Raw genomic sequence first — 26290 nt, forward strand, 5'->3', positions numbered from 1 at the left:
AATTGGGTGGGATTCACCTCCCTCTCCCTCACAAGGCTCAGGGCAACATCCCGCATACAGCAGGTCTGTGCTCAAAAAGTGCTGGAAAAGCAGCCCAGGTATGAAGGAAGGAATGACTCAGCCCCCAGCAGCACTTATTTTCAGCCCACAGGAGGGACAACCAAGAGAACGTGTGTAAATAGAACCCGCGTCCCCTGCATCCAGCTCACATCATGACCCCCGCCCCAGCCCAGGCTGCAGAGGCTTGGGAAAAGCTGGGGTGACAAGAATTCATCTGGCTTTTCACCACTGGGCTTCACAATCTTTGTGTTTGAACCAAACATAACCTCTTGCTTGCTAAGTGGCTGGTGGCTGACGCTGCTACTGTCCTCCAAGAGCCTCCTGAGGTGGCATTTACCCCTCAGCTGACCCAGCTCACTGCTGTGCCAGAACCAGAACACAGATTGGCTTGCAGGGAAAACTCACATTAGCCAGACTCATAAGACTGATGTATAAACCAAGAAGCCTTTTTTTTTTTTTTTTTTACTGACTCGAGCAACTGAGGTGTGACAAGGACTGGGCTACTTTCTCCCAGAGATGCAGTATTCCCAGTCCTCTCTCTGGACAGGGTCACAGGACCCAGGGGTCTCAGGGCACCCGGCATAGCGCCCTCACCTGCTCGCTGCAATGGTGTGGGCTTCCCGGCCCTCCAAGCTGCTGAAGCTCAGGCTCTACCTCCTATCGTTGTGGCCAAGACCACTGCCCATTCCCTTTTTACTTCTCTTCCACTGCAGCCCCTCACCCTGGGGCTTTGGGGGAAATCCCAGCACAGGTAATGGGGTGAGCTCAGAAACTCCCCTCCCTTCATTCCATTGTTGCCTCCAGAATCCAGAACCGTCCCTCACACGTAGCCAAGGCTCAGTGAATAGTACTGAATGAGTGGATGGATGACCTGGCCAGGCTTTTGCCCCTCCCTCCTCTGTTCCTGCAGGTGAGCACTTCCCAAGAGGCAAGCAGACCTGGGGGGCTGTCCCCCAGCACTCCAAACGACTCAGATGCACCACATCCCAGAGGAAACACGGCTGGTCCCCCACCACCAAGGACCACACAGCGGGCTTGCCCCTTCCTTTGCTCACAGCATTCACTCAGCTTCCTTTAGGTCCTACAGGCCTGGGAGCTGTTCTCCCTCTAAGAAGACTGTGCATAATAGACTGACTTCGAATTTAGCTTTGAGAGCAGCTGTATTTCCAAGGTCTAGACGGGCTCCTTGGGGTGCCTTCTGGGCTCTTCCCACAGACCCAGGCAGACCCCGGCCAGAGGAATCGAGTCCTTGGAGAGCAGTGTGGAATGGGGGCTTTGGATTCAGCTGATCTGGTTTAGAACACGACCTGTGTGACTTTGGACAAGTTGAACAACCTCTCTGGGCTGCAGCCTCCTTACCCTTAAAGCAGAGCCAATGAGAACTTGATGGCATAATTACACCTCCCTGGGGGCCAGTGGGAGTCACGTAACCCTGGCTCAGCATCACTCCCCCAGCTGGGTGTCTCTGGCTCTGGGAGAGCTCTTTGCAGTGTCCTGGAGGAAATTCCATGCGCTGGGGAGGGCAGGAAGGAAGAGAGCAGGCGTCACCCAGGGCAGGCCCAATGGCTCCTGGTTCGTGGCTCTGGGGCTGCTCCCAGTCAAATGAAAATCAGAGGCGTTGAGGCAGAAAGGAGACACTTTGGCTTGAAATAGAAGAGGGGAGGGAGTCAGAAAAAGTGGAGGAAAACTCCAGAACCCGACTGCTGTGTGGCGTGGGAGACCAGATATTCTACTCTTGCTTTACAGTAAGGAAACCATGGCCGGGCAGTAAGGGCCTGAGCTAGGGACACATCCAGTTCAGTCTGTTTCCAGCCCGTGCCCTCTCCACTTCTCTGGGTCGACTCGTAGGTGACCAGCTGGGTGGACAGAGAGACTGAGTTCCTTCTGTCTGCAGAACAAAGACTCAGAGAGAAGAAAACCCAGCCCGGGAAGTCTCACACGGCTAGGCTGCAATTTAACACATGACACTCAGATATGCCAAATATTTAGTCTATTTATTTCTCTGTAATTTATCTTACATTTTCACAAGACTCCACCCCGTTGGAGAATGTAAACGTGCCAATTAAAGAAATCCCAGTGGAATGGGGCCTTGTAACTCAAACACAGCAGAGGAGCTGGCATATCCCACTTCTCCTTTCAGAAAATGCATAAAAGAGGGCCATATGTAAAACAAAATGAAACAAAACAAAAAACCTTACCTTACACCATAGACAAAATTAACTAAAAAAATGGATCATGGGGGACTTCCCTGGTGGTCCAGTGGTTAGGACTTGGCGCTTCCATTGTCGGGGGCACAGGTTCAATCCCTGGTTGGGGAACTAAGATCCTACACGCCTCGCAGCGTGGCCAAAAAAGAAAAAAAAAAAAAAAAAAAGGATCATGGGCCTAAAGGTAAGAGCTAAAACCACCAAGCTTCTAGAAGAAAACACAGGAGAAAATCCTCATGATCTTAGCATGGGAAGAATTTCTTAAACAAGACACAAAAAACACAGACTATAAAAGAAAAAAAGAAAAGAAAGAAAGAAGTTCAACTTCACCAAAATTAAAAAACTTTGATTTTCAAGACACTGTGGAGAAAATGAAAAGGGAAGGCACAGACTGGAAAAAATACTCACAAATCATATATCTAACAAAGGACCGGTATCTAGAACATAAATAACCCTTACAACTTAATAAGACGAGGCGTTTGAATAGCAAATTAGCAAAGATGTGCAAAGTCATCAGTCATTATTGAAACATACATTAAAACTATGGGGGAGGGGCTTCCCTGGTGGTGCAGTGGTTGAGAATCTGCCTGCCAATGCAGGAGACACGGGTTCGAACCCTGGTCTGGGAGGATCCCCCATGCCGCGGAGCGACTAGGCCCCATGAGCCACAACTACTGAGCCTGCGCGTCTGGAGCCTGTGCTCCGCAACAAGAGAGGCCGCGATAGTGAGAGGCCTGCGCACCGTGATGAAGAGTGGCCCCCGCTTGCCGCAACTAGAGAAAGCCCTCACACAGAAACGAAGACCCAACACAGCCAAAAATAAATTAATTAATTAAAAAAATAATAATAATAAAATAAAACTATGGGGGATACACTTGACCCCCACTTAGGACGGTTAAAATTAAAAAGACTGGCCACCAGTTCTAGTTGTCAACGAGAACTCTCACATTGCTCTCCGCGCTCAGGGGCATGTAGAAGGGCCAGTCACTTTGGAAAACACTTTGCCAGTTCCTTAAAACTTAAACATACACCTACCATATCACCAGCCATTCTGCATCTGCGTTATTTGCCCAAGAGGAAGGAAAGCATCCATGAAACACTTCTACGTGAATGTTTGCAGCAGCTTTATTCATAAAAGCCCCAAATGTCCATCGACAGGTGAACAGATAAATACATGTGGTACGTCCATACGACGCAATACTACCCAGTAATATAAAGGAATGAACCCTGGTTGTACACAACTGGGTGAATTTCAAAATAGTTATGGTAGGTGAAAGAGGCCAGTCGAAAAAGAAATCAAGGGCTTCCTTGAGCGCCCAGTGGTTGACTCCAATGCTTCCACTGCAGGGGGCACAGGTTCAATCCCTGGTCGGGGAACTAAGATCCTGCATGTCACGCAGGGTGGCCAAAAGAGAAATAAATTTTTTTTTAATTAAAAAAAACCAATCAGCTATCAGGTTCTATTTATATACATTTCTAGAAAATGCAAGCGAACCTACACTGGCAGAAAGCGGACCAGTGGCTGCCTGGGGACAGGCTGAGGGTAAGAAAGAGCCTGAGGGAGAAATTACAGAAGGGCGTGAGGAAACTGGGGGTGACGGAGATGGTAACCAGCTGGACTTCGGTGATGGTTTCCTGGGTGTGTACATGTGTCCAAACTTATTAAATAGTACACATTAAATATGCACAGCTTACTGTATGTCGAGAGTACCTTAATAAAGCTAGGGAAAAACAGGAAAATAAAATCACTCCAACTAACAAGGAGAAAATCTCAAATTCCAAAACGCAGAAACAATGTAAAACATTCTCTAATCACAGGGCAATAAAACTAAAAATGTATGACAAAACCTGGGGGGAAAAGGCTGCCATCTTGAGGGAGGAAAGTTCTGGTAGCTCGTGAGTCAAAGAAGCCCAAACCCAAACTGCAGAGTATGTGGAAATGATGATAAGGGGGACACCCCAAACCACACCCAGCTAAAATAGTTCTCACAGGAAAAGCGGTTTCAAAAACTTACATTTAAATAAGCAAACCAAAAAAAAAAGGAAATAAATTATGTATCCAAAGTAGGAAATAAGAAAAACAAAATCAACCTAAGTAGAAGGAAAGAATACATACAAAAGTGAAAGTAATGGATTAGAAAAGCAATGCCCAGGAATGTCCTTCCTCCACCTGGTGGGTGCAAAGCCCCTGCACTGCCCCCCTCCCCCTTCCCCTCTGGGCTCACCGGACACCTCAGGGTCTGCTCCATTCCTATGCCACCCCAGCTCTCCAGCACTCCAAACCTGGCCCACCTGGGGACAGGGATGGGGGATGAGCACACACCTGGGGGTGGTGTGTGGGATGGACGAGCTCACAGGGCTGCAAGGTCTGGGTTACCAGGCCTGCAGAAGAGGGTCCTTCTCGTGCACCAGCTGAATGGACCACCCAGCAGAGGGCAGACACAAAGTCACTCATAACGCTTCCCTGCCCTCGAGAGCAGTGGTCCCCAGCCCTTACTGCCCATTAGGATTGCCAGGGGGCTTTAAATATGCCCAAGCCCTTCCCCCAGACATTCGGATTTAATCGACTTTGGTCATCTAGTTGCAAAAACCAGGAGCAAGGGGGGAGAGGAAGCTCAGGACACAGAAAGGAAGGTGGGCATGGGAGCCCCTCTGGAGTTCAAATCCCCTCTGCCTCTACCAGCTGTGTGGCCTCAGGCCAATACCTTGCCCTCCCTGAGCCTTAGTGTTTTCAAATGTAAGAAGTGTCCCTCCCAGATGACGGGTGGGGATCAGCGATATTCAGCTCAGCGCAGGTACCGAGGAGTGTGTGACAAGGGGGCGCTGTCATCATCATCTCCACCTCGGCTGCTTCTGATTCCTGCACCACCTGCCACATCTGGGGATTCAGATGAGCCAGAGAGGGAGAAGCTGGCCGTGTAGACAGGGCTGCCTTGGATCCACAGCTCCAGCCTCTGGGAGACTATTCTGGTTCCATTTCAGAATGCCTGGCTCCTGGCTCAATGGGCTTTGTCCCAAAGATGTAATTTCTATTTTGATTCCACTCGACATTTAATGAAATGACTTTGAGACACCACGCAGCGTGTCTGAGTTATGAAACCACATCTTCTGGATCCCCAACGCGGCACAATAACAGGCCCCTTCTTGTTGCTTCGGGAGCTGCCCCACGTCTCCTGTCTCCTGAGGGGGATGTGCTGAGCCCGGGGAATCAAGGCGGTGTGCACGCCCTGGGGCCCAGAGCCTGTGGTGCAGAACCTTCGCTCGGTCTGCCCAGGGCCCAGCCCTGCGCCCCTGCCACTCTCCAGCTGGACTCCTGCCCCCGTCTCCCTCTCGCCAATCCAGTGCCGTTCAAACTGCACATCAAAAACATTCAGGGAGACAGGAAATCGATGGGGAGAGCTGCAAACAGCATTGTCAGAAAAACAAATGAAAGAGAAGAGGATAGAAAACGCTGGAATGTATCAGGCGTGGTAAGAGTGACTGCTGCTTCACGACACGCTGGCTGTGGGGTGGACACCAGGCCCCTGTGACGTGAACGAAAGACTGAAAGGTGCGGCTCTCGTCCATGACCCTCAACCTGCCTGAAATGCACACCTGAGCGTGTCACTCCCCAGCTAGAACTCAGCGGGTTTAGGGAGACTTCAGGTCCCTCAGCATGACACCAAAAGCCCCCCTCATCCCACCCCCACCCCCACTAGAGAAAAGGAGCAGCCAGCCTGCCCACGCCCCCAACAGGACTCAAGGTCAGGACCCAGTGGGCAGGGCGTGACATCACGGGCGTCTCCTAGGTGATCGGGAGTTTGTTGGGGATCACGGAAGGGCCGGAATCATAAGGTCACTCACGTGTTTGGAACGAGGAAGCTGCGGGGCTCACAAGCCGACTGCTTGAGAAGGCAGGTGGCTGTCTGCAGCTGGAGCCCAGCCCCGAGGCCCCAGAAACCTCTAGAACCACAGGGATACCAAATGCTACTCTGCCAACAGCTTCATAAAGCTCGGTTCCCACCACATCCTGTGAACATCCGGACGAGCACAGGTTCCAAAGAAAATTGAGAAAGCAATACATTATGCACTAACAAGTAGATGTGAGATACATTGTGCACTAACAAGTAGGTGTGGGACCTCGTCACTGACCTTTGAGGAACCCAAGGCCTTGGGGGCTCGCTGCTTCTCCATCCCCCCTGCATCCACAGAAGGGAGCACAGCCCGGCCCAGAGCTTGGGGACGCTTGTGGAAGGAAGTCCACCATGGTTCAGGTGTCCGGCTCTAAAGACCTGAAGCTCCGGGTCATAGGACAGTCTCCACAAGGTCCTGTGAATGCAGGGGAGGGATGGCCGTAATATCCACCTAGCACCTGCAGTCACCGTTAGTGGGAAGGGAATGGGGAGTGGAGACAGCGACCACCCCCTCCAGGGCCAGCGCCTCTGCAACCATTATCTCGATTAATCCCCACTAGTGTGCCACTCACCGCCCCACTGCCCTGCTACTGGGTCACAGACAGCGGCTTCCCCCAGGTCAGTCACTCACTAGCTCCTTCATTGATTTATTCATTCAATAAACATTTGAGAGAATCCAGAGTGCCAGGCCTGTGCCAGTGCTGGCTGATGATACCGTGGACACATTAGTCCCCATCCCTACCCTCAGGGGACTCAACACCCATGGGATGGGGAGGTCACAAAAGGGACAGACAGATCCAATTCTGTATTATAAACACTCAGAGCCACACGAACACAGCCCCACTGTGTCTGGGTAGCGCCCTGAGAAAGTAACCTGGAGGTTGAACCCCGAAAAAGCAGAAGTTGGACAGGTGGTGAGATCCAGGTACAGGTGGGAAAGCCCTAAGGCTCAGTGCTGGTCAGGCAGGGTGGCACGGTGAAGCCAGCAGGTGCCTTGGCTCCCGCGGGGTGAGGGCAAGGGGGACCCATCATGTGATTTGCTTTCTAAGAGATCATCTGCAGGCTATGTGGATAACGGATTGGAGGAGGGCAAAGTGCGGAAAGGCAGCCTGACCGAGTGTGGCCAGAACCCAGGTGAGACGGCCAGAACCCAGGTGAGACGGCCAGCCGTGATCTCCACTAGGACGGGCTGCCTGAGAGCATCTGGGAGCGGATCCGCAGGATGGGGCCGAGGCGGGTGCGGGTGAGGGAGAAGGGAGGGTGGGAGGCTCCCCCTCCTGGCCACATGAGGAAAGGCAGATCCCCCAGCTTGGGGATTTCTGACCTGGAGAGTTGTGGGTGCCGTTCGCAGAGCCAGGAAACGGCAGATGGTGAGCGTCTTGGGGGTGTAGTTTGGGGAGTGTCGGTGCGACACCCAGGTGGAGAAGCTTACTTGAATAACTCAACCTGCGTCGAAGTGAGAGTTTCGATTCCACAGACAGGTGTGGCGAGACCCTGGGGGAAAACCCTGCAGGAGAGGGAGAGGGAGAGAGAGAGAGAGAGAGAGAGAGAGAGAGAGAGAGAGAGAGAGAGAGAGAGAGGAGAGGGCAGGGGGAGGGGGGGAATGGGGGAGGCAAAGGGGACTGAGAAACAGCCTCCAGAGCGGAGCCCAGAGGACACAGGTGAGAACTGAAGGGGCCACAAGGGGGCAGCACGACAGACGTGAAGGTTCAGAGCAGCTGAACCAGGCTGCCCCAGGCTCAAATACCAGCTCCTCCCCTTACTGGCTGTGTGACCTTGGGCAAGTGACTTAACCTCTCTGCGCCTCCGGTCCCTCGCTTGTAAAGGGATAGTGTGAGGAGTGAATGAGTCAGTATATGAAAAGTGCTTAGAATAGTGCATGGTGAGCAACATAGAAACGTTAGGGAAAAGAAAACAAAGGTCCTGGTGTCTAGGGAACGCAGTGTCAGGGTTGAGGTGGGGAGGAAGCCAGACAACACGACCCAAGAAGGATAAAGAAACCCAGACTGGGATCTGGGAAAACTCCGAGGGGCCCAGGCCCTGCACCGGACCCCTGCCTGGTGTTCTGGCAGTGCCGGCTGACAGGTCATGAAGGCTGACCCTTCCTCCGTCCTCCCCCCACCCCAGGTAAAACCACTCAGGCCCAAACTGCTGCTCCCCAGGAACGTGGATTCTCAGACCCCAAACACGCTGGGGCCCACGGGGTGGGGGAGGCGCGTGGCTGTCCACAGTTCCCTCCGGTTCACTCCGCTGAAGGCCCGACGGGCCACGAGGCCCCTTCTGACCACACGCCGAACAGCAGAGGCTGGAGGAGCTGGGCCTGGACCAGGTGGGGGCAGAGGTGCCCCTGCAGGGGGACAGACTCTCCACTGCATCCCCAGGAATAGGCGGGGGGCACCCACAGACGGCGGAAGCAGGAAAGCAGCCCAGGGAGCGGGCGCAGGCCTCGCGCTCTTCACAGCCACCCTGTCCCTCTGCCCTCGGGACCCGGCGCACCCCTCTCAGCCTCACCCACGGCGCCCCCCTGGCCGCCTGGCCCCCCTCCTCCTTTGCTGGAAGCGCCCCTTTTTCCAGTCTCGTGGGACAGTCCTTGCCCTCTCCTCTCCTCGTCGACACGCACTTCCTGGGGTTCACTCGTCCCATGACTTCAAAGACCCCCGCGGTGCTGCGTCCAGCTTAGGCCTCTTCCCTGGACTCCAGTCCCTTGTTCTCACCTGCCTGTCCAGCACGTGCCTGCGTACCTAGCAGGCATCTCAAGGGTAACCTGCCCAGGACAGGCCTCTCGTGTGTGTCTCCAAGTGCTCTGCTCTGGCACCCTCCTTCACTACCCTCTCACACCCACAGGCAGCCCCTGAGCTAATCCCATCTGCTCTGTCTTCAAAATCCAGGCAGAACTTGGCCGTGCCCGCCACCTTCCCTGCTGCCCTCCCCGACCCGGGCACATCGCCGTCACCTCACCTGGGCAGGTGCAACAGCCTCTGAGCGAGTCTCCTGCTTCCACTGGACATCCTGGCTGATGCCTGACACACAGGAACAAGAGTGCTCCTTTTAAAATGGAAGGAGGACTTCCCTGGTGGTCCAGTGGTTAAGACTCCGTGTTTCTACTGCAGGGGGCACGTGTTCAATCCCTGTCAAGGAACTAAGATCCTGCATGCCGCACGGCCCAGCCAAATAGACAGATAGATAGACAGATAGATAGATAAAATGGAAGGCTAATCCCCCGCTTCCCATGCTTCTCATCCCTAAAACAAAAGCCAAACTCTTTACCTTGGCCTACAAGGACCCACGAGACCCTCCACGCACACACACAAACCCCACTGATCTGACCCCGTCTCCCAACCCTCAGGCTGCTCTGTTCACACGAAGACAACAGGAGGTTCCTGCCTCAGGGCCTTTGCACTTGCCTGGTGGTTGCTAGAAACACGCTTTCTTCCTTTAACCATGTGGTCTGTCCCCCACTTCCTCCTCTAGTTCCTCGGAGAGCCCTTCCCTGACCGCACACAACAAAGAGCACGTGCCCCGCCCCCGCCCGCGCCCCCAGGGCACCGCTACGGCCTGACTTACCGCACATCCCTGAGTGGTCGGCCTTGTCTCCCCAGCAGCACACACTCTCCACAAGGGCCTGGGCCTCATCTGCTTTGTGCTTGCTTGTCTCCCCAGCGCCTGCAGCCCAGGGGAGACATAGTAGGCCTGGAATTAATGGCCTTCCCGCCCCACGCCTCACCCCTTCCCCCGACTGCTATGTCTGCCTCGCCTGTGCTCAGTGTCTGTGACCTTGGAAGAGCACCCCCACCCCTGGCCCCCTGCTCTTTCCTTCCCAAGAGCACGTAGGGGGTTCTTCTGCTCCCTACTCTCTCCCTCCCTGGAGCCAATTACACGTCCTCCCTGTGACCCTGGAGCACAAGACCCTTAACCCCATGCCCCCTTGACTCGAGACCACGCGCAGACAGCAGGCTTGCTCCACTCAAGGATTCAGCCTCCACCTGCCTCTGCTGGCAGCAACCAGGGATGCGAAGGAGATGGGTCCTGCCCGGGGGGAGCTGACAGTCTCCCTGGAGAGGCCACATGAACAAAGGGACGTCATCCTAGCACAGCCCACGACACCTGTCACTGAGCGTGGCTGGCTGGCACTAGCTCTCCGAAGCCCTGTGGAGGACACAGTCGGGGGTGGAGGTGGGGGAACAGAGGGCCCAACACCCCACCTGAAGTCCGGGCCCTGACATCTGCGGACTGAACCCCTCTGAGCTCGGCCTGTACACAGCGGAGCGGGACTTAGCTGGGCTCAGTTCTCTGAACTGAAAAGGGCTTCGAGCTGACCCCTGGCCAGCCCTTACCACAGAAGCCACTGACTCCTGGTTCCCAGCCAGATCCCGAGCCTTCTAAGTAGCATGCAGAGATCACTGCAGAGGAGTGGGTGCACACACTAGTCACCAGCGTGGCCCAGCAAGTGGCATGACATCCACGGGATGCAGCCCCAGCTCGTCGGCCTCCACATGCCTGGCGCTTCCAGCTGCAACTCCAGGGCTGGGTCCAGCACCCCAGGCTCGGGGCCCACCCCTCTGCCTTGAGCTCCTCCCGGGGCTGAACAGCCATCCACCTGGTAGGTGCTGCCCTAGTTGCTGCAACTACTCTTCAACATTCATTAGAGGAAAACTGAAACAGAAAAACAGAATAGAAAGGAAAACTGCCCTCCCTCCCACCACCCTGATTTCATTTTTCCGTTTGTGATACCGCCCGTCTTTATCCAGATGTACGTGTATTTCTTTATCATTTATATCACTGTAACCAAAGTATACTTATAATTTTATGTTCTGCTATTTCATTTCCCATTACTCTGGAGGCAGCTTTCCATGTTGCCACAGAGCCTTCATATCTACCATTTATAATGACTAGTTAGCATTCTACTGAGTAGATAGCCTGTAATTTATTTTAACCATTCCCCTCTGCTTGACACTTAGGCAATTTCCAGCTCCAACTCTAATGGGAGACAGAAGGCTGAGTCCCCTGTTAGAGATTTCAAAATGAATGGGATGATTCAGCCGTGTAGCGAGCATTCGTGGAGAACCTTCTACCTTCTACCTGTAGAGGACACAGAGGAAGCAAGTCACGGGGCCCTGCATCCACACCCCACACACAGGCACGACCACAAACCCGCAGTCAGTCAGCGATCCCCTCACCAACCTGGTCCGTCCCCCTCCGGATGGCTCCACATACTTCCACGGCTCCCCATGACCGCCAGGGCAAGCAGAACCTCCTTAGCCTGGTGCCCCAGGGCCTGCCCTACCCCCCCTTTCAAGCTCCTCTCTTCTCTCCCACCAGGTGGTTCATGCACCACCCCTGTCATCACCTCCCCCATCTCCCCAGACCCAGTTACGCTCTCCTGCTTCAGGGCTTTGCAAACCCTTGTCACCCCTTCTTCCCCCTGCCTGGCCCACCCCTACACGATCTAAGGTGCCACTCAGCATCCCCTGGTCCGTGAAACCTTTCCTGGCTCCCCAGGGCCTGGCCTCCTCCTCTGAGCCCCGCAACGCCTGGGCTGACCTCTGCCTCGGCACTTAGCATCTCGCACCCGTGGTGTGCTGGAAAAGGTAACAATCGGCTCTCTGGGTGGGGAGCCTGAATTGTAGCATTGATCAGTTTCCATGCTGTAAATACCAAAGCTGATTCTGAGCCACCAAAGTGATGTCACTGGTCATGGAATTGGAAAGAGATGCCCAGTAACGTGCTGTTATGCAGTTATTTCCACCAGACAGATATAAACAGCCCGAGCAGCATGGACGATAGTAACAGGTAGTAAGACTTTTGAATGTTTATCATATTCCGCTTTAATCTAATTTATCTAATTATAAGTTTATGTAATTTAGTTTTTAGTAATGGCTTTAATTAACAACTAGCTCAGTGTTATGGGTTGAATTGAGCACTGCCCCCAAATTTATATGCTGAAGTCCCAACCCCCAATACCTCAGAAGTAATTAAGGTTAAATAAGATCATAAGGATGGCCCTGACCCAATCTGACTGGCATCCTTTGAAGAAGAGATTAAGGGCTTCCGTGGTGGCGCAGTGGTTGAGAGTCCGCCTGCCGATGCAGGGGGCGCGGGTTCGTGCCCCGGTCCGGGAAGATCCCACATGCCGCAGAGCGGCTGGGCCCGTGAGTCATGGCCGCTGAGCCTGCGCATCCGGAGCCTGTGCTCCGCAACGGAAGAGGCCACAACAGTGAGAGGCCCGCGTACCACAAAAAAAAAAAAAAAAAAGAGATTAAGACACACACATAGACCGAGGGTTGACCACGTGAGGACACAGTATGGAGGTGGCCATCCACAAGCCAAGAAGAGAAGCCTCAGGAGAAGCCAAACCTGCTGACACCCTGATCTCGGACTTCCAGCCTCCAGAGCTGGGAGAAAATAAGCGTCTGTTGTGTAAGCTGCCCAGTCTGTGGTACTTTGTTATGGCGGCCCTAGCAAGCTAATACACTCCCAAAATCCCTGAAAATTTAATAACCAGCTCGAGTGGGTACTTGCTGGCTCCAGCCCACCACTACTGACCATCTACCACTTTCCCGTTTCCTGACTTGACTGTAGATCCCTCAAGAGCAAGGTCCTGTCTCACTCAGAGGACGTCAAATGCTTTCTAGATAGGGCCAAAGAGAAAATATTTCAGCTCTACACACCATGCAGCCTCTGTCGCAATACATAAACAAGTAATGTGGCCATGTGCCAGTGGAACCATCCACGGGGTGCTGAAATGTGGATTTCACATAATCTCCATGCATTATGAAATATTCTTTTGATACATTCTTCAACATTTTTAGCTCAGAGTCTGTAAAAACAGGCAGCAAACCAGATTTGGCCCCGGGGCCTGGTTTTCTGACCCCTGGCCTTCAGAACGTCCCCCCCCCAGCAGAGGGAGGAGGGCTTGGTTAATGTTTGATGATCCAGGGAGTGTTGGAATGAAGCACCACCAGCCAGCTCGCAGGCTTGGCATTTCAGTCGGCCAAGTTCCCTTCCAGGCAATGTCAGGAATCTTTTTTTTTTAATGCAGAATGTTTTTCTAATATGCCAAGGGAAGAAGAGCTTTCTGAAACGTAAATCAAATCTGTCTCTGCGAGGCAGACCCATTCCCTCTTTGCTGCGTCTAATATTCTAAATGATGTCTTAGAAAGAAAATGCAGTGCCTTTTCCATTAATAACTTCTGTTTACCGAGCGTCTCAAAAATGTGCCAAATCAAACCGGTGGAGACAGAACTACGGATCATTGGTTCCCAAGGCTGGGGGTTGGAGGGGAAACCCGAGGGACTGCTGTTGGGTATGGGGTCTCTTTATAAAGTGGGTTGTGGTGATGGTTCCACAAGTCTGTAGTAGCCTAAAAACCATTGACACTGTATCTCCATAAAGCTGTTTAAAAAATACACCAGGCACTATAGTTACCGAGTTCTCACGGTGACAATTTCTAAAACCAGTCTTTGCTGCCACTGTCCCTGCAGTGACAGAAACAGGCTCACCGAGGTGAGGAAATGCAGCTCAGCAACTGCAATCCGTGTGGGATTGGCCCAAGGCAGGCTGGAGCAGACCAGGGCGCCCATCCGCAAGCCTTCTGAGGCAGGAGCACGTCCTGGGGTCCTGCAGGAGAGGCTGCCCACCCCAAGGGGAAGGAGGGAAGGCACAGCCAGACCTCACACAGGCAGCCATGCCTCCAGGCGCTTTCTGGAAACAGCTGGAACCTCGCCATTTTCCACCTCCAAGGTCACTCACTGCTCCCACTCACCTTGTTACTAAGTCCGTGAGTGCCCGGCTCTCTCAGCCTTCCTGGTGCAGTGCAGGGCGCGTCGCTGCAACCTTACTTGGGAGACTTGGGTAGAAGCCAGCCGGCAGTGGTTCCCTGGGTCCAAAGCCTGGGCTGTTGATGAACTTCTCTGATTTACAGACAAAACAGGGGAGGCTCCTGCCCAGGCAGACCACAGAGCCACGGGGACAAGGAGAGGGCAGAGAGTAGCCTCCGCACCGCGCCAGGCACACAGGGAAAGCAGGATCAGGGGATCGAGGACACAGTCCCCTGGACAAGGTGCCTCCTCGAAGCGCCTCCTCGGGACCGGGGCGGAGGCCTGGGTGCCTCATAAAGGGGAACAAGAGCTCCCAACTAGTAAAGGGACAAGAGGGTGGCCATGGGGCCAGGACACCTGAGTTCAGGTCGGCCACTGTTTATCCATATCCACGTGCTTTCCCCAGCAAGGCATGTGACCTCCCTGTGCCTCCAGGCCACATCTGTAAGATGGGTCTAATCCTCGCTGCCCCAGGGTGGTGTGGATCAAATGAACTCAGGGCTGTGAGTTGTTGTGAATTCATTGGCTTACTTAAGTGAATAGTTTGGGGTGTGGACTTCAAGTATGGCTGGATCCAGAAAATGAAGTCATGAGGACTCTGTTTCTCTGTAAATCAGCCCTCTTTTCCCGTGTGTGGGACCCACTGTGCATACAGGCCTACTTCATGGTTGAGGGGTGGCTGCAGCAGCCCCAGATTCTCTGTACCCTAAACTCCAAGGCCGGGGAAAACAGGGCCGCCCCTAGTCCAAACCAAACTCGAGTCCTAAGCCTGGCTCTGGTTGGCAGTAACCAGTTCTTCCGTGCAGGCAGTCTGGAACTCCACTGGCTGTGGTCAAGGTACTTTTGATTGTGGGCAACAGGGGTCAGTCTGGCAGGAAGAGGGGGTAGCGAGCCTTTCCAAGGCCCTACCCACTCCCGAAGCAGATTCCATCTTCCTAGAGCCGGGAGGGACGGCAACTCCCCTCCCCATTCTCCACCTGATTCAGAGGGTACAGAGTTACAGGCCTTCTCTGGGTCTCAGGCAACCTCGGGCAGGTCCTTTGAATCCTCAGGTCAAGCACACCCAGCAAGGCTCAGCCCCAACGCCCAAACTAAGAGGGTCTTGGTCTCTATAGCCACGTGTGTCCAGCACCAGCCCCGCATGTCTCTTCACATGCTACCATCAGGGCCTCAAGCCCTCAGCTGGTTTGTCCCCAGGTCAGTGCGGCCAAATTGCAAAACTCACACCGCTCACATCACGAGCGGCCACTAGGTCACACCTGCCCAGCCCACACTGGTCCCAGAACCTCGCTCTGAGGTACCACCTGGACATGGGAGGGTGAGGCATCCTTGGACTTGGATTGTGAAGACGAGTCAATTCTGGGAAATTGCATTACTACCTTGACATTGTCCATTCCATAAAAAACCCCATTCTACGCTCCACATCTGACCTTCAGATAATTACTTCAGCTACACCCCTTCAGGTCACTAACTCATCAGCTGTGTCTAATCTTACTAAGCAGGATATTTTCTAAAGCTCTAAGAGCTTGAATTCCAGTAGTGTTGTATTCCTAGACATTCTAGCTGGTTCTTTTTAAAAATCTGCCTATTCTTTATAGTTCTGTTCTTTGGGGTTTGATTCTTTTTTAACATCTTTACTGGAGTATAATTACTTTACAATGGTGTTAGTTTCTGCTTTATAACAAAGTGAATCAGCTATACATATACATATATCCCCATCTCCTCCCTCCCACCCCTCTAGGTGCCTCTCTCACTTCATCCCAGTATACCCTTCCCCCTCCCCATGTCAAGTCCATTCTCTAGGTCTGCGTCTTTACTCCTGTCCTGCCCCTAGGTTCTTCAGAACCATGTTTTTTTTTTAGATTCCATATATATGTGTTAGCACACATATATATGGAGCACACATATATATATAGCACACATATACGTTATATATATATAACGGTATTTGTTTTTCTCCTTCTGACTTCATTTTCTTTGATCACACATTATCTTATGCACCTAAGTTCTTGAGATTCTTATACCCATTGTTCCTACAATCATGTGGTCTGTTTCCCTGCACGTTTTGTAACGTGGGAATCATGCGCAGTTTGGTTGGGAGTATGTATCTCTCGTGAGTTCCTAGACCCCAAGTCTGAGAGGCACAGGCTTACGTAGGGTTTTGATTTTTTCAGAGCCCAGAAACATGAACACCCTCAGCCTCTCCCCCAGGGCCGGTGGGATTATTTCTTAAGTCTCCATTTCATCCAGGATCCTGCTTTGTGCAGCTCTTTTGGTTCTAACTCCCCCTAGTACAGATTAATCCCTCCCTCCAAACCCAAGGGTGTTTGGTCCTTCATCCTCTGATTTCTCTAAGGGCTGCTCCAAGCACAGGTTCCCACCCGGCACCTGTGGATCCCCCTTTCTCAGGAGGTCATTGCCCATCTACCGTTTGTGGCTTCTCACTGGGAGGCGTCTGGAGCGGGAGGCTTTAGGGCGCCTCAGCCCACCATCTTGCTGGACCACTCTAGTCTTTAGAACCAAGCTGAGGAGGTTGTGGTTACTGAATCCACTCCAGGGAATGACAAGGCGACATCACTGATGGTGTTCTTTCCCAAGTGCCCAGAGAGTACAACACCAGGAGGGGAAGCCTCCTCTACAGCAGGGGATAGGGTTGGGTGACGGGGGGTCCTATCAAAGTCTTCTCTGGTTTGAATCGGCCAAGCCATGCAATCCTGTAGCCTCAAAGCTGCAGCCACTCACTGAGGGGCTGGGACTGTCTTGCTCTGCAGAGTTAAACCATTATCAGGATCTCCGGAAGCTCGCTGGCCAGATGGCATTTGCAAATACCCATCTAGTTCCGGCTTTGCACAGAGCCCGTCTCCAGGCTGGATCCCAGGCCAGGCAGTGCCCAGCAGGCAAAGGCAGCCTCTCACAGCTCTGCTATGGGCAGCCGGACTTGGCCACACCACGTGAGCACAGCCCCAGGGCTCAGGTGTGATGAAATGTGCCTCCTGCGTAAGTGCCAGGGCTCTATGCGTCTGAAGCCCAAATCAGGAAGCGCATCCAGTTGAAACTGCGAAGTGGGATCCAGGCACTGGCTTTTTAAAGCCTGTGAATGACTGCAGTGCACACCCGGAGCTGAAAACCACTGGTCTGAACTGTGTAGGAGTCCATCCCAATCTCAAATGTCTGAGAACCTCCCAAAGGGAACTTGTTAAAATTGTGGGCTCCCTAGTTTCACCCCAAGATTGATTCAGCAGGTATGGGATGGGGCCCCTGAGCCTTTAATACCAGAGGCAATTCAGACTCAGTGGTCTGACCACACTAACTCTGACGCAGGCCCCTCCAAGTGAAGTACGGAGATGTGTCTGAGAAAGGCCACGGGCAGCTGGCACAGGTGGATGGATGGCAAGAAAAAACACGACCCTGGGCTGCCCACTGGGAGGCTGTTCTAACAGTTGATGATCCTTAGAGCACGGCTGCCTGGAAAGTACCCAATGGTGCGACCAACCCAACACTATGAATCAAATAATAAAGGCACGGAGTGCCCTTGGGGTGCAAAGGCAAAGCTGCCCACGAGACTCCTCCAGGACACAGCACACTTCTACCCAAGACACGATCCAGCCCCAAATACCAGCTCAAATTAATCACATCCACCAGCCACTCCCTGAGGGCCGATCCTTGGAGGCTGCGTGCTCCCTGAGATAGGGAGCGGCTAAAACTTGTGCCTTCTAAGGGAACATTCTCCTTCATAGAAGAAACAGAGGACTCTTTTTTTTTTTTCTTCTTTTCTTTTGCGGTAGGCAGGCCTCTCACCGTTGTGGCCTCTCCTGCTGCAGAGCACAGGCTCCGGATGCGCAGGCTCAGCGGCCATGGCTCACGGGCCCAGCCGCTCTGCGGCATGTGGGATCTTCCCGGACCGGGGCATGAACCCGTGTCCCCTGCGTCGGCAGGCGGACCCTCAACCACTGCACCACCAGGGAAGCCCCAAGAGGAGGACTCTTAATGCAACAGCGCAGGAAGGCAGGAGCACAACAATCAGTAAGATTCACCCCCAATCCCCACCTCTACCACGGAAAAGGAATGTCACCACGCGGCTCCTAAAGGTTCCCACCCACTTAGCATTCCCTGCGGTGCCTTCCCTAGTTTGGCTCCGAACTACATCGCCATCTAACACCAGGATTTACTTATGCATCCAGCTTCCTCCTCGAGTAAACCTAAACCGCACAGGGTGGCTGCGTCCTCGGTCCCACCTGACAGAGAACAGTGCCCAGCAAGACAGCTGCTGTTCGCTCAATGAGTAACTGCATGTCTGAAGTGATGACACACAATGAATAATTTGCTAATTTGGGAATGGACAGGTGAAGGTGGGTGGGATAGCCCCAGGAAAGGGCATTTATAGACAAGAGGGACCAACCCGAGCCCCTATAGGTCAGTTTGTGGCAGATGCTCTGGGGCATCATCTTTCAAGTGAACCTGCTTCCCACATACTTGGGCCAGGACAGGCATGAGGAAAGTCCCCTCCCCAGAACTGCTAAAAGCAAATGAACTCCTGTTCAGTATTTATGAAAACTTCCTGGCTTTTTCTTCCTGAATTGAAATGCAAATTTTATCAAGGAACTGACATGAGAACAGTTTTATTTAAATCATTGACACTTGTGCAGTACTCAATATCAGGACTTTGAAATGCTTTAGACAAAAAGTTTCCCTTTAAACAGATTAAAAAACCGAGTCTTAGTTGGCAGAAGCTAGTGCTTGTATCACACAGCTAATGGGAGGTAGAATCCGAAAATCTGCTTCCAAGTGCCACCTGTACCTGACAACGCCAAAGTGTTTATTTTTGTGTTGCACAAGTGTAAGAACCATAAAATCTAGATTAACTTTATAACAATAATTTAAAAGGTAGAAAAGGGTCCCATATTACAGAAATTTTTAAATTGACTATTTTACCAATTATATTAATACAATAAATGAAGAAAACTGACAGAACAGGCCAGTGGTCAGCCAACACACAACACAATGTGTTAACAAACGTGGCCAAAGGATCAGTGTGTGTCATGCATTACCTTCCACGTAACATCTTTTTTGGAGGGGGAGGGAACATAAAGGCAGATTGATTCAAACTAGCCTTATTAAATATATCTATTAAGTTCATACTTTCTTCTGAAATTAATATTTGAGTGGAACATGTATTAATTATTCACAGAACACTAGCTTTCTACTGAAGTTTAAGAATCCAGTAGATGATGTTCACATTTAGGCAAATCCTAGGAGCAATTGCACTGAACAATATTCACTCAATCAATTATGAACTGCAAAATAATACTGGGTGACTATTTCAAAGTATGAACTACAGGGCTTCCCTGGTGGCGCAGTGGTTGAGAGTCCGCCTGCCAATGCAGGGGACACGGGTTCGTGCCCCGGTCCGGATCTCACATGCCGCGGAGCGGCTGGGCCCGTGAGCCATGGCCGCTGGGCCTGTGCGTCCGGAGCCTGTGCTCCGCAACGGGGGAGGCCACAGCAGTGAGATGCCCGCGTATCGCAAAGAAAGAAAGGAAAAGAGGAAAAAAAAAAAAAAAAAGTATGAACTACAGATATGATATAAAAAAAATATAGCAGAACAACTTTCTAACTTGAAAGTAAAGTACAAATGGTTAGGTCAACAGTACCTACTTACACACAAATTAAACAAAATCAGAATAAACACTCAACTTTTAGGAGAAGCAATTTCAGTCCTGGTTTTACCACTCAATAGGAGAAAGATCTTACGTGGGTCCTTTCATTCAAGGATAATTTGAAAACCAATTTACGAAGTTAATATCTTGGATCCCAGCTAGGAAAACTCTTCAAGGATCTTTCATACTAACTTGAAGTTGGGGGACATACAATTTGAGAAATTAAATGATACCGCCCCTCAGGCACACCCAGGTTGCCCACAGTGAGTCCGGATCACACTTCAGTTCCTAATGACCTAAGAGTCTCCTTTCTCCACATCTCTTATCCCGTGATACTCAACGTGGGCTACAGAACACAGAACCAGCCTGTGTTCTCTGTGGCACCACCTGGCTGATACTGATACCTAAGTGTGCACAGGATTGAGTTCAAGAGCTCTTCAATTCATCAAAGGAAAGAAAGAATAAAAACGACACCCTTAGTTTACACAGGCTTAACCTACTTTGATCACCTAGTAAACCTTGAATTGGCTGTTAGTGGTAAACAGAAAACTTTTGTATTTGGTGTAGAAACCAACAAATGTAGGTTAAACCAAGCCTTCACCCTGACAGTACAAACTATGTTTATTTGTGTGTAAAGTGCCAGTTTTATATACAAATCATAAGTAAACTTTAAAATCTGCTTTAAAATCTGAAGCAGTGTGTCTGATGTCTTCCTACTGCCTCGTGGTAGTAACTATCTAATCCTGCTGGATCAAACTCACTTGACTCCCCACACTTTGAGGCCAAGGAAGGTGCTGTTAAGAGCCAGGGTGAAGTCGCGTACAGCCAGCCTGCTTGCAAACGCCAAACATGGACAAGATCTTTCGTAAGAATCCGAGTAGCTTCTGTCTACGCTTTCAATCTAGGTGACCCCACTAGCATTAACAGGATTGATTTTGAGGTAGCTACACAGTTTTAAACATGCCATTAATGAACTTTATGGGCGATTTATGGTGTAGCTGGTTAATACAGTTCAAGTAGCTGATTTTCTTCTCTTTTGATGAGAAGGAAAAGAAGAAAAATCAGCAAACTAAGAGCACATCTTCAGTTCACTTAGAAGTCAGCATCCAAGGTAAAGGAATTCTCTGTCGGACTGGACATCACTCCCATCCTCTGATACTCGCCTACTCTCTTCTCAAAGAAGTTAGTCTTCCCTTCCAGTGAAATATTCTCCATAAAGTCAAATGGATTTTCTACTCTGAAAACCTGAAAAGGTTCACAGCAAAACATAAATACGGAACACCAGTTTCAGAAAGAACCAGAGGGCTACCCACAATACTTTACCTTGCTAAAACCCAGCTCCAGCATAAGTCTGTCTGCCACGAATTCGATGTACTGCTTCATCAAAGTGCAATTCATTCCAATGAGCTTCACTGGCAGGGCCTCCGTGAGGAACTCCTAGGGACCAGAACACAGCTTCTCAATTAAACAGAAGTATCAAGAGGTCTTCTAGCAAGCACGAGGCCTCCACGCGCCACCCACCTGTTCTATCCTAACTGCATTGACGATGATATCTTTAACTCTCTGCTCCGAAGGTTTGTGTAGCAGGTGTTTGAACATCAGGCAGGCAAAGTCACAGTGTAAACCCTAGAAGAAAAGGTTTAAGGTCACTATCAAACCAGCAGGCTTCTAGCATTAACGTGGAATAGGAAACTGCTTTATGCTGGTCTGTATTCTCCTTATACATCTTGTGTGGCCAGACTAAGAAGGGAAGATGTGGAAGGGAAGATGACTCAGCTGCTGTGTCACCTAGGCAGGCTCGGTCCCACCCAGGGGCCTTAGGGCTGCCCCCTAGAGGACAGCAGGCCAGGTCTGGTCCTCGCTGCTCTGTGTGGTGGCAAAGGACTGGGCAGAACTTGCACTCAGAGCATTCTTTCTAGAGCCCTGAGCTCTACTGTCACCACTATTCCCAGCAGGAAAGGCAAAACTCTGACTAGGCTAGTTAGTTTTTAGATTTAAAACCTAATGTCTGGGAAATCGGGAATGCAATTTCGAGTGAATCAAGTCTGCAAGTCTTAGTGCATTAAATCCCAGGGCTGGGCTTCCCTGGTGGCGCAGTGGTTAAGAATCAACCTGCCAACGCAGGGGACACAGGCTCGAGCCCTGGTCTGGGAAGATCCCACACGCTGCAGAGCAGCTAAGCCCGTGTGCCACAACTACTTAGCCTGCGCTCTAGAGCCCGGGAGCCACACTAAAGCCTGCGCGCCTAGAGCCCGTGCTCCGCAACAAGAGAAGCCACCACAGTGAGAAGCCCGCGCACCGCAACGAAGAGTAGCCCCCGCTCGCCGCAACTAGAGAAAGCCTGCATGCAGCAATGAAGACCCAATGCAGCCAAAAATAAATAAATTAAATTAAAAAAAAAATCCCATTGCTGGTGGGACTTAACACTGGAACATCTGGGCACCTTCACTTTTCCTTCTGCACTTTAATCCAAGTGCATTCAAAGACATATACTGGATCAGAATAGATTCACTGAGACGCTCACCAACTAACTTTGAAGTACAATAGGATCACACAGAAGACCAGGTAGAAATAATAAAACTTCCCTTAAAAAAAAATCCCATCACCTATAGAGCAATACCTATGTATATTGAGAATATGAGTAAAATAATTTCAGCAAATTATCTAAAGTATTTCTTTCTCTGCCAAGTATGTATATGGTTGAAGCCACTTGTTCAATGTGCATTTAAGGCAATCTGACATCTGGGGTTCCCTCCAGTGAACACAGGGTTGTAGGTGTTTGGGGTGCAGGTCAGCCTGTCATCTGAACTAGACTCACCTCATCTCTGCTAATAAGTTCATTGGAAAATGTGAGGCCGGGCATCAGTCCTCGTTTTTTGAGCCAGAATATCGATGCAAAAGAACCAGAAAAGAAGATTCCTTCCACTGCAGCAAAGGCTACGACACGTTCTCCTAGAGTTAACGCCAAAATATTTCTACTGAGTATCTGTTTGTGTTCATAGGAACAAACCAGTAACATCACTTAGAAAACGAAGCTCAGGGGTAAGTAGGGCCAAGGTATCCTTACCATACGTAGCCTCTTTGTCCCCAATCCAGCACAAGGCCCAATCTGCCTTCTTCTTTACACAAGGCATTGTCTCAATGGCGTTGAAGAGAAATTCCCTGTAGGCACACAGAGCATCAACAATTCCAGCAGAGACCTCCTATCCTAAGCTTCTGGGTAAGAGCATTGGGACCAAGGCCAATTTGGGATTCAAACTGAAATGTTTTCTTTTTACTTGTTTGCTTTTTCCTCCAGTGTTTTCAAAAATCTCAACATTCATTTGGTTTATGTTAATACAAATTTAGGCATCCATTCGTTCACACTGAGCCCCAAGATCTACTAACATGAAAACTCAGTCTATTACACCAAGAGCATTTATTGGCTTAATTATTTCAAGTCCAGGTCATGACAAGGTTCAAAGGCCCTACCTTTAACTTTGAAGAACTATAAAATCTTAACTGCTAGGACTGTTTAAGCTATGCTGACCATTATCTCCCTAAATAGATGCCCACACTCTTATCATTGTGCTAATTAGTTGGGCCACAAATGCCACAAGTATATAATAAAGCAATTAAAGCCAATAAACTAAACAACCTGAGATTGCTTCCAGCTATAATTCTATGCTACAATGTTGATCCCAGGCCAGAAAAGCAAATCGACTGGCCCTACACTTACCTGGTCTTATTACTCTCTTCCTCCCCATTCCCACCTTGGGAGTCTACAGATTCCCCAGTCCAGCCTTGTCCTTCCCAGATGACCTTGTTTTCTGAAGCCAAGGTCATCAGGCCATTGGGTTCCTTTCATTCTCTTTCCATGTCAACCTGGGTCTCGCCTCTCCCTGGCTTTCAAAACTCAACCACCAGGCCGTCCTGATCCTACCTGTTCTGGTAATGTATCCCCATCATGCCCCTACCTTTACTTTCTTTGTTCATTTCTGTCTACAAACATGTTCAAATCTTTTTACCCCCAATGAATCGCCTCAATCCTGCTAGGCTTGCAAGTCACTACTCATTTCCCCTCTTCACTTTCTTCCAAGTCATCTACAAGAGGCTACTCTTCAGCTTCACCACTTCTGTTCTACACAGGCTCTTGTCCTGAAGCTGACCTTAGTATCTAGACTACTCAAACGCCCATTTCTAACTCTCCCATCCTTTCCAGTCAATCTTGAAAATGTGAAATAGGCCCGAGGCTACCTATATTTCTCCTCTATTATCCTCCAATATAAACTATAATTTCAGGCAAACAGCTGTGTGCCTAAATTAATCTCATGGTTCACAGCTGCCTCTGCACTACCATGTAATTCCTCTACTTATACTCCTAGGTCTTATTTTCTATATTATGTTACAGCCCCTTACGAGGCAAGTTTTATGTTTTACTTTGCATCCTCCACCCTTTCCACCCTGCCCCAGGCTCAAGTTGTAGGTTGACAGATTTGCCAGATGTGAAAACTATCAGACCTAGGTTTTAGGGCATCAGACACAGCCTCTAGGGATGTTTTTTAGAAGGCATTAGGTTGGACGTTCAGCACTATATTTCCACCTCTAGAAAATGGAGTAACCTCATAACTTTGTTTTTAAGTGACTGGGCTAGTAAAGTGAATTTAGGCCTCTTCTTCAGAGCAGACAGGACCATGGGTGCTAGGAATTTCTTTGACTTGGTCATTTTAGAGTCATTCTTCTATCCCTGTACGATCTCAAAAAGTAACAATTGGTAATCCTAAATATGTTGGCATATCACCACCCAAATACTCACCTTTCTTTGGAATCTTTAATGTAAGTGTCAATGAGGAGACTATACATTTCAGAATGTATGTTTTCCATGGCAATTTGGAAGCCATAGAAACAACGGGCTTCCGTAATCTGAACTTCTTGGCTAAACCGCTCCACCTAGTGGTAAAACACAAAGGTCAGTTTAAGGAAAATCTACCAGCAGCAACTCAAGTCAATGAACACTGGTTGCGTCACACTTCCTCTTTTGTATCATCATAAGGTAGAAATAGCAATTCATTCTTTTTAATTCATCGCAAGGAGGATGCACTCAACAAGACATATATGCAACCAAATTATTAAAACAGCAAAGCCACAAAAAGGAGAGCAAATAGATAGCTACCAGGGCTGTAGATCTATTACTACCACTGAACATCGTCTTTGAGCTTCTCTACAGTTGGGGGAAAAAATACCGTAAGGACGAAATAACTGCAAAGTATATTATAGAACAGGAAATGCCATGGAATATAAATACTAGCTTACAGATATATACACATTCAGTGTGGAAAAATTTAAAAGACGAAAAAAGAAAATTATTAGTTCTCTTAAGTCTTGAAATGCATAAAAGTAGACTTTATTTTTGGAAACTCACCAAGTTTTCATTTACTATGCCATCACTTGCTGCAAAGAAAGCCAGAACATGCGAAATGAAATATCTCTCCTCAGGCTTCAGGGCTTCCCAGTGCTGAATGTCCTTGGAAAGGTCCACCTGGAGTACAGAAGTTCACAAGGGGTTCAAACGTGCAGGACCTCACACATATGCGTAATTCTTCAACTTTAAGTGTACTAGTATCGCTTGATTAATATACCCCTCACGCACTTTGCCAGGGAGAACATCTAATATCCTCCCTCTGTGGGCAAGCATTCCCAAGAGGAACACGAGGAAAGCAAAGCACATTTCACACAAGTTATAACCGGCACTGCAGGGGTCTTCCTCTAGAGTTAGGGGCAATGCTTCCAACTGCCTTTTAAGTCTCCTAGTTCCTGAATCCGATTACCTCCTCAGCTGTCCAAAAGGAAGCCTCAGCTTTCTTATACATCTGCCAGATATCATGGTATTCGATAGGAAAGATGACAAAGCGGCGGGGGTTTTCTTTCAGAAGTGGTTCCTCCTCCACACTGGGGGCAGATAGCTTAGGGTTCTGCTGGGGGAGAAAGGATGGAAAATGTTAAGTATAGGGCGAACCACGAAACTGTCTTTTTTTTTTAAGCAAAGTATGTCCAATTATCGGGAATTTCATGCGGTTTAATGTATGTCGCTTGTCACACATGGGTTCTGTACATAACAGAGCAGGACTATAGTAGAGACATAATGGGAAAATGTCCAGATGTGTAAAGTAGTAAATGATCGGGAAGAGACTTTGGCGGGAAAGCAGCGCGGGCCCGGGAGGGGGTAGGGTTTGCGAGGAGACAAAGGCTTTGGCGCCAAGAGCAGGCTCCTCCTGCACCGCCTGCCTGCAGCGCCCCCTCGCCGGGCGCCCCCAGCCCGCCTACTCACTGGCTCGGCGGGCTCCTGGAAGATCCTCCTCGCGGTCTTGCTGGCCAGCACGCGGGTCCCGCTGAGGGACGGGGGCTGCAGGGAGACGCGTGGTGAGAGGCCTGCCCGCGTCCTTCAGGACCCCGCCGCCCTGTCCCGCCCCTCGCCCCTGCGCGCTCACAGTGTTCTCCTTGTCCGCCAGGCTGAGCCCCTTCATGGGCGAGAGCTGGAGGGGATGCTGCTGCTGCGGGTCAGCGATGGTGGCGAGAGGGACACGGACGGAGAGCATGGCTGCGTACAGCTCGTCAAGATGGGGCTGCGCGCAGGTACTGGAAGCCCCTTCTCCGCGGCGCCGGAAATTTAAAGCTTC

At 50.4% G+C, this 26290-nt stretch overlaps 1 protein-coding gene across 6 annotated transcripts; it reads right to left on the reverse strand.

Annotated features, from left to right (window-relative positions):
* Nucleotides 1-3610: 3610 nt before the first annotated feature.
* RRM2 (ribonucleotide reductase regulatory subunit M2) lies at nt 3611-26261 on the reverse strand. Of its 6 annotated transcripts, none has more exons than XM_027113827.1 (13): nt 26102-26259; nt 25942-26016; nt 25442-25588; nt 25036-25152; nt 24430-24563; nt 22702-22796; nt 22453-22586; nt 21156-21260; nt 20958-21071; nt 9725-9823; nt 9119-9180; nt 6399-6575; nt 3611-3632 (listed from the first exon to the last, which is right to left on the reverse strand). In XM_027113827.1, the coding sequence occupies exons 1-13, from the start codon at nt 26207-26209 to the stop codon at nt 3626-3628; spliced, it is 1374 nt and encodes a 457-aa protein (XP_026969628.1). In that variant the 5' UTR covers nt 26210-26259; the 3' UTR covers nt 3611-3625. The 6 variants fall into 6 exon arrangements, with proteins under 6 accessions (XP_026969628.1, XP_026969627.1, XP_026969625.1 ...); XM_027113826.1 differs by lacking the exon at nt 3611-3632 and adding an exon at nt 6001-6276 and having other exon boundaries at nt 26102-26260; XM_027113824.1 differs by lacking the exon at nt 3611-3632 and having other exon boundaries at nt 6236-6575; nt 26102-26261.
* Nucleotides 26262-26290: the final 29 nt, after the last annotated feature.

Source organism: Aethalodelphis obliquidens, unplaced genomic scaffold (assembly GCF_003676395.1).
Source record: "Aethalodelphis obliquidens isolate GAN/ISIS:26980383/991018 unplaced genomic scaffold, ASM367639v1 scaffold12, whole genome shotgun sequence".
NCBI classification, from domain to species: Eukaryota; Metazoa; Chordata; class Mammalia; order Artiodactyla; family Delphinidae; genus Aethalodelphis; species Aethalodelphis obliquidens.

Bases quoted from the DNA above. Each gene is read 5' to 3' on its own strand.
- RRM2 (XM_027113824.1), bottom strand. From the start codon at position 26,209: ATGCTCTCCGTCCGTGTCCCTCTCGCCACCATCGCTGACCCGCAGCAG. The intron at 25,153-25,441 runs GTAATCGGATTC...TCTGTACTCCAG, and splicing joins CCTTTTGGACAGCTGAGGAG to GTGGACCTTTCCAAGGACAT. The intron at 6,576-9,118 runs GTGAGGTGACGG...CTGCATTCACAG, and splicing joins AGGCTGTTGCACCTGCCCAG to GACCTTGTGGAGACTGTCCT.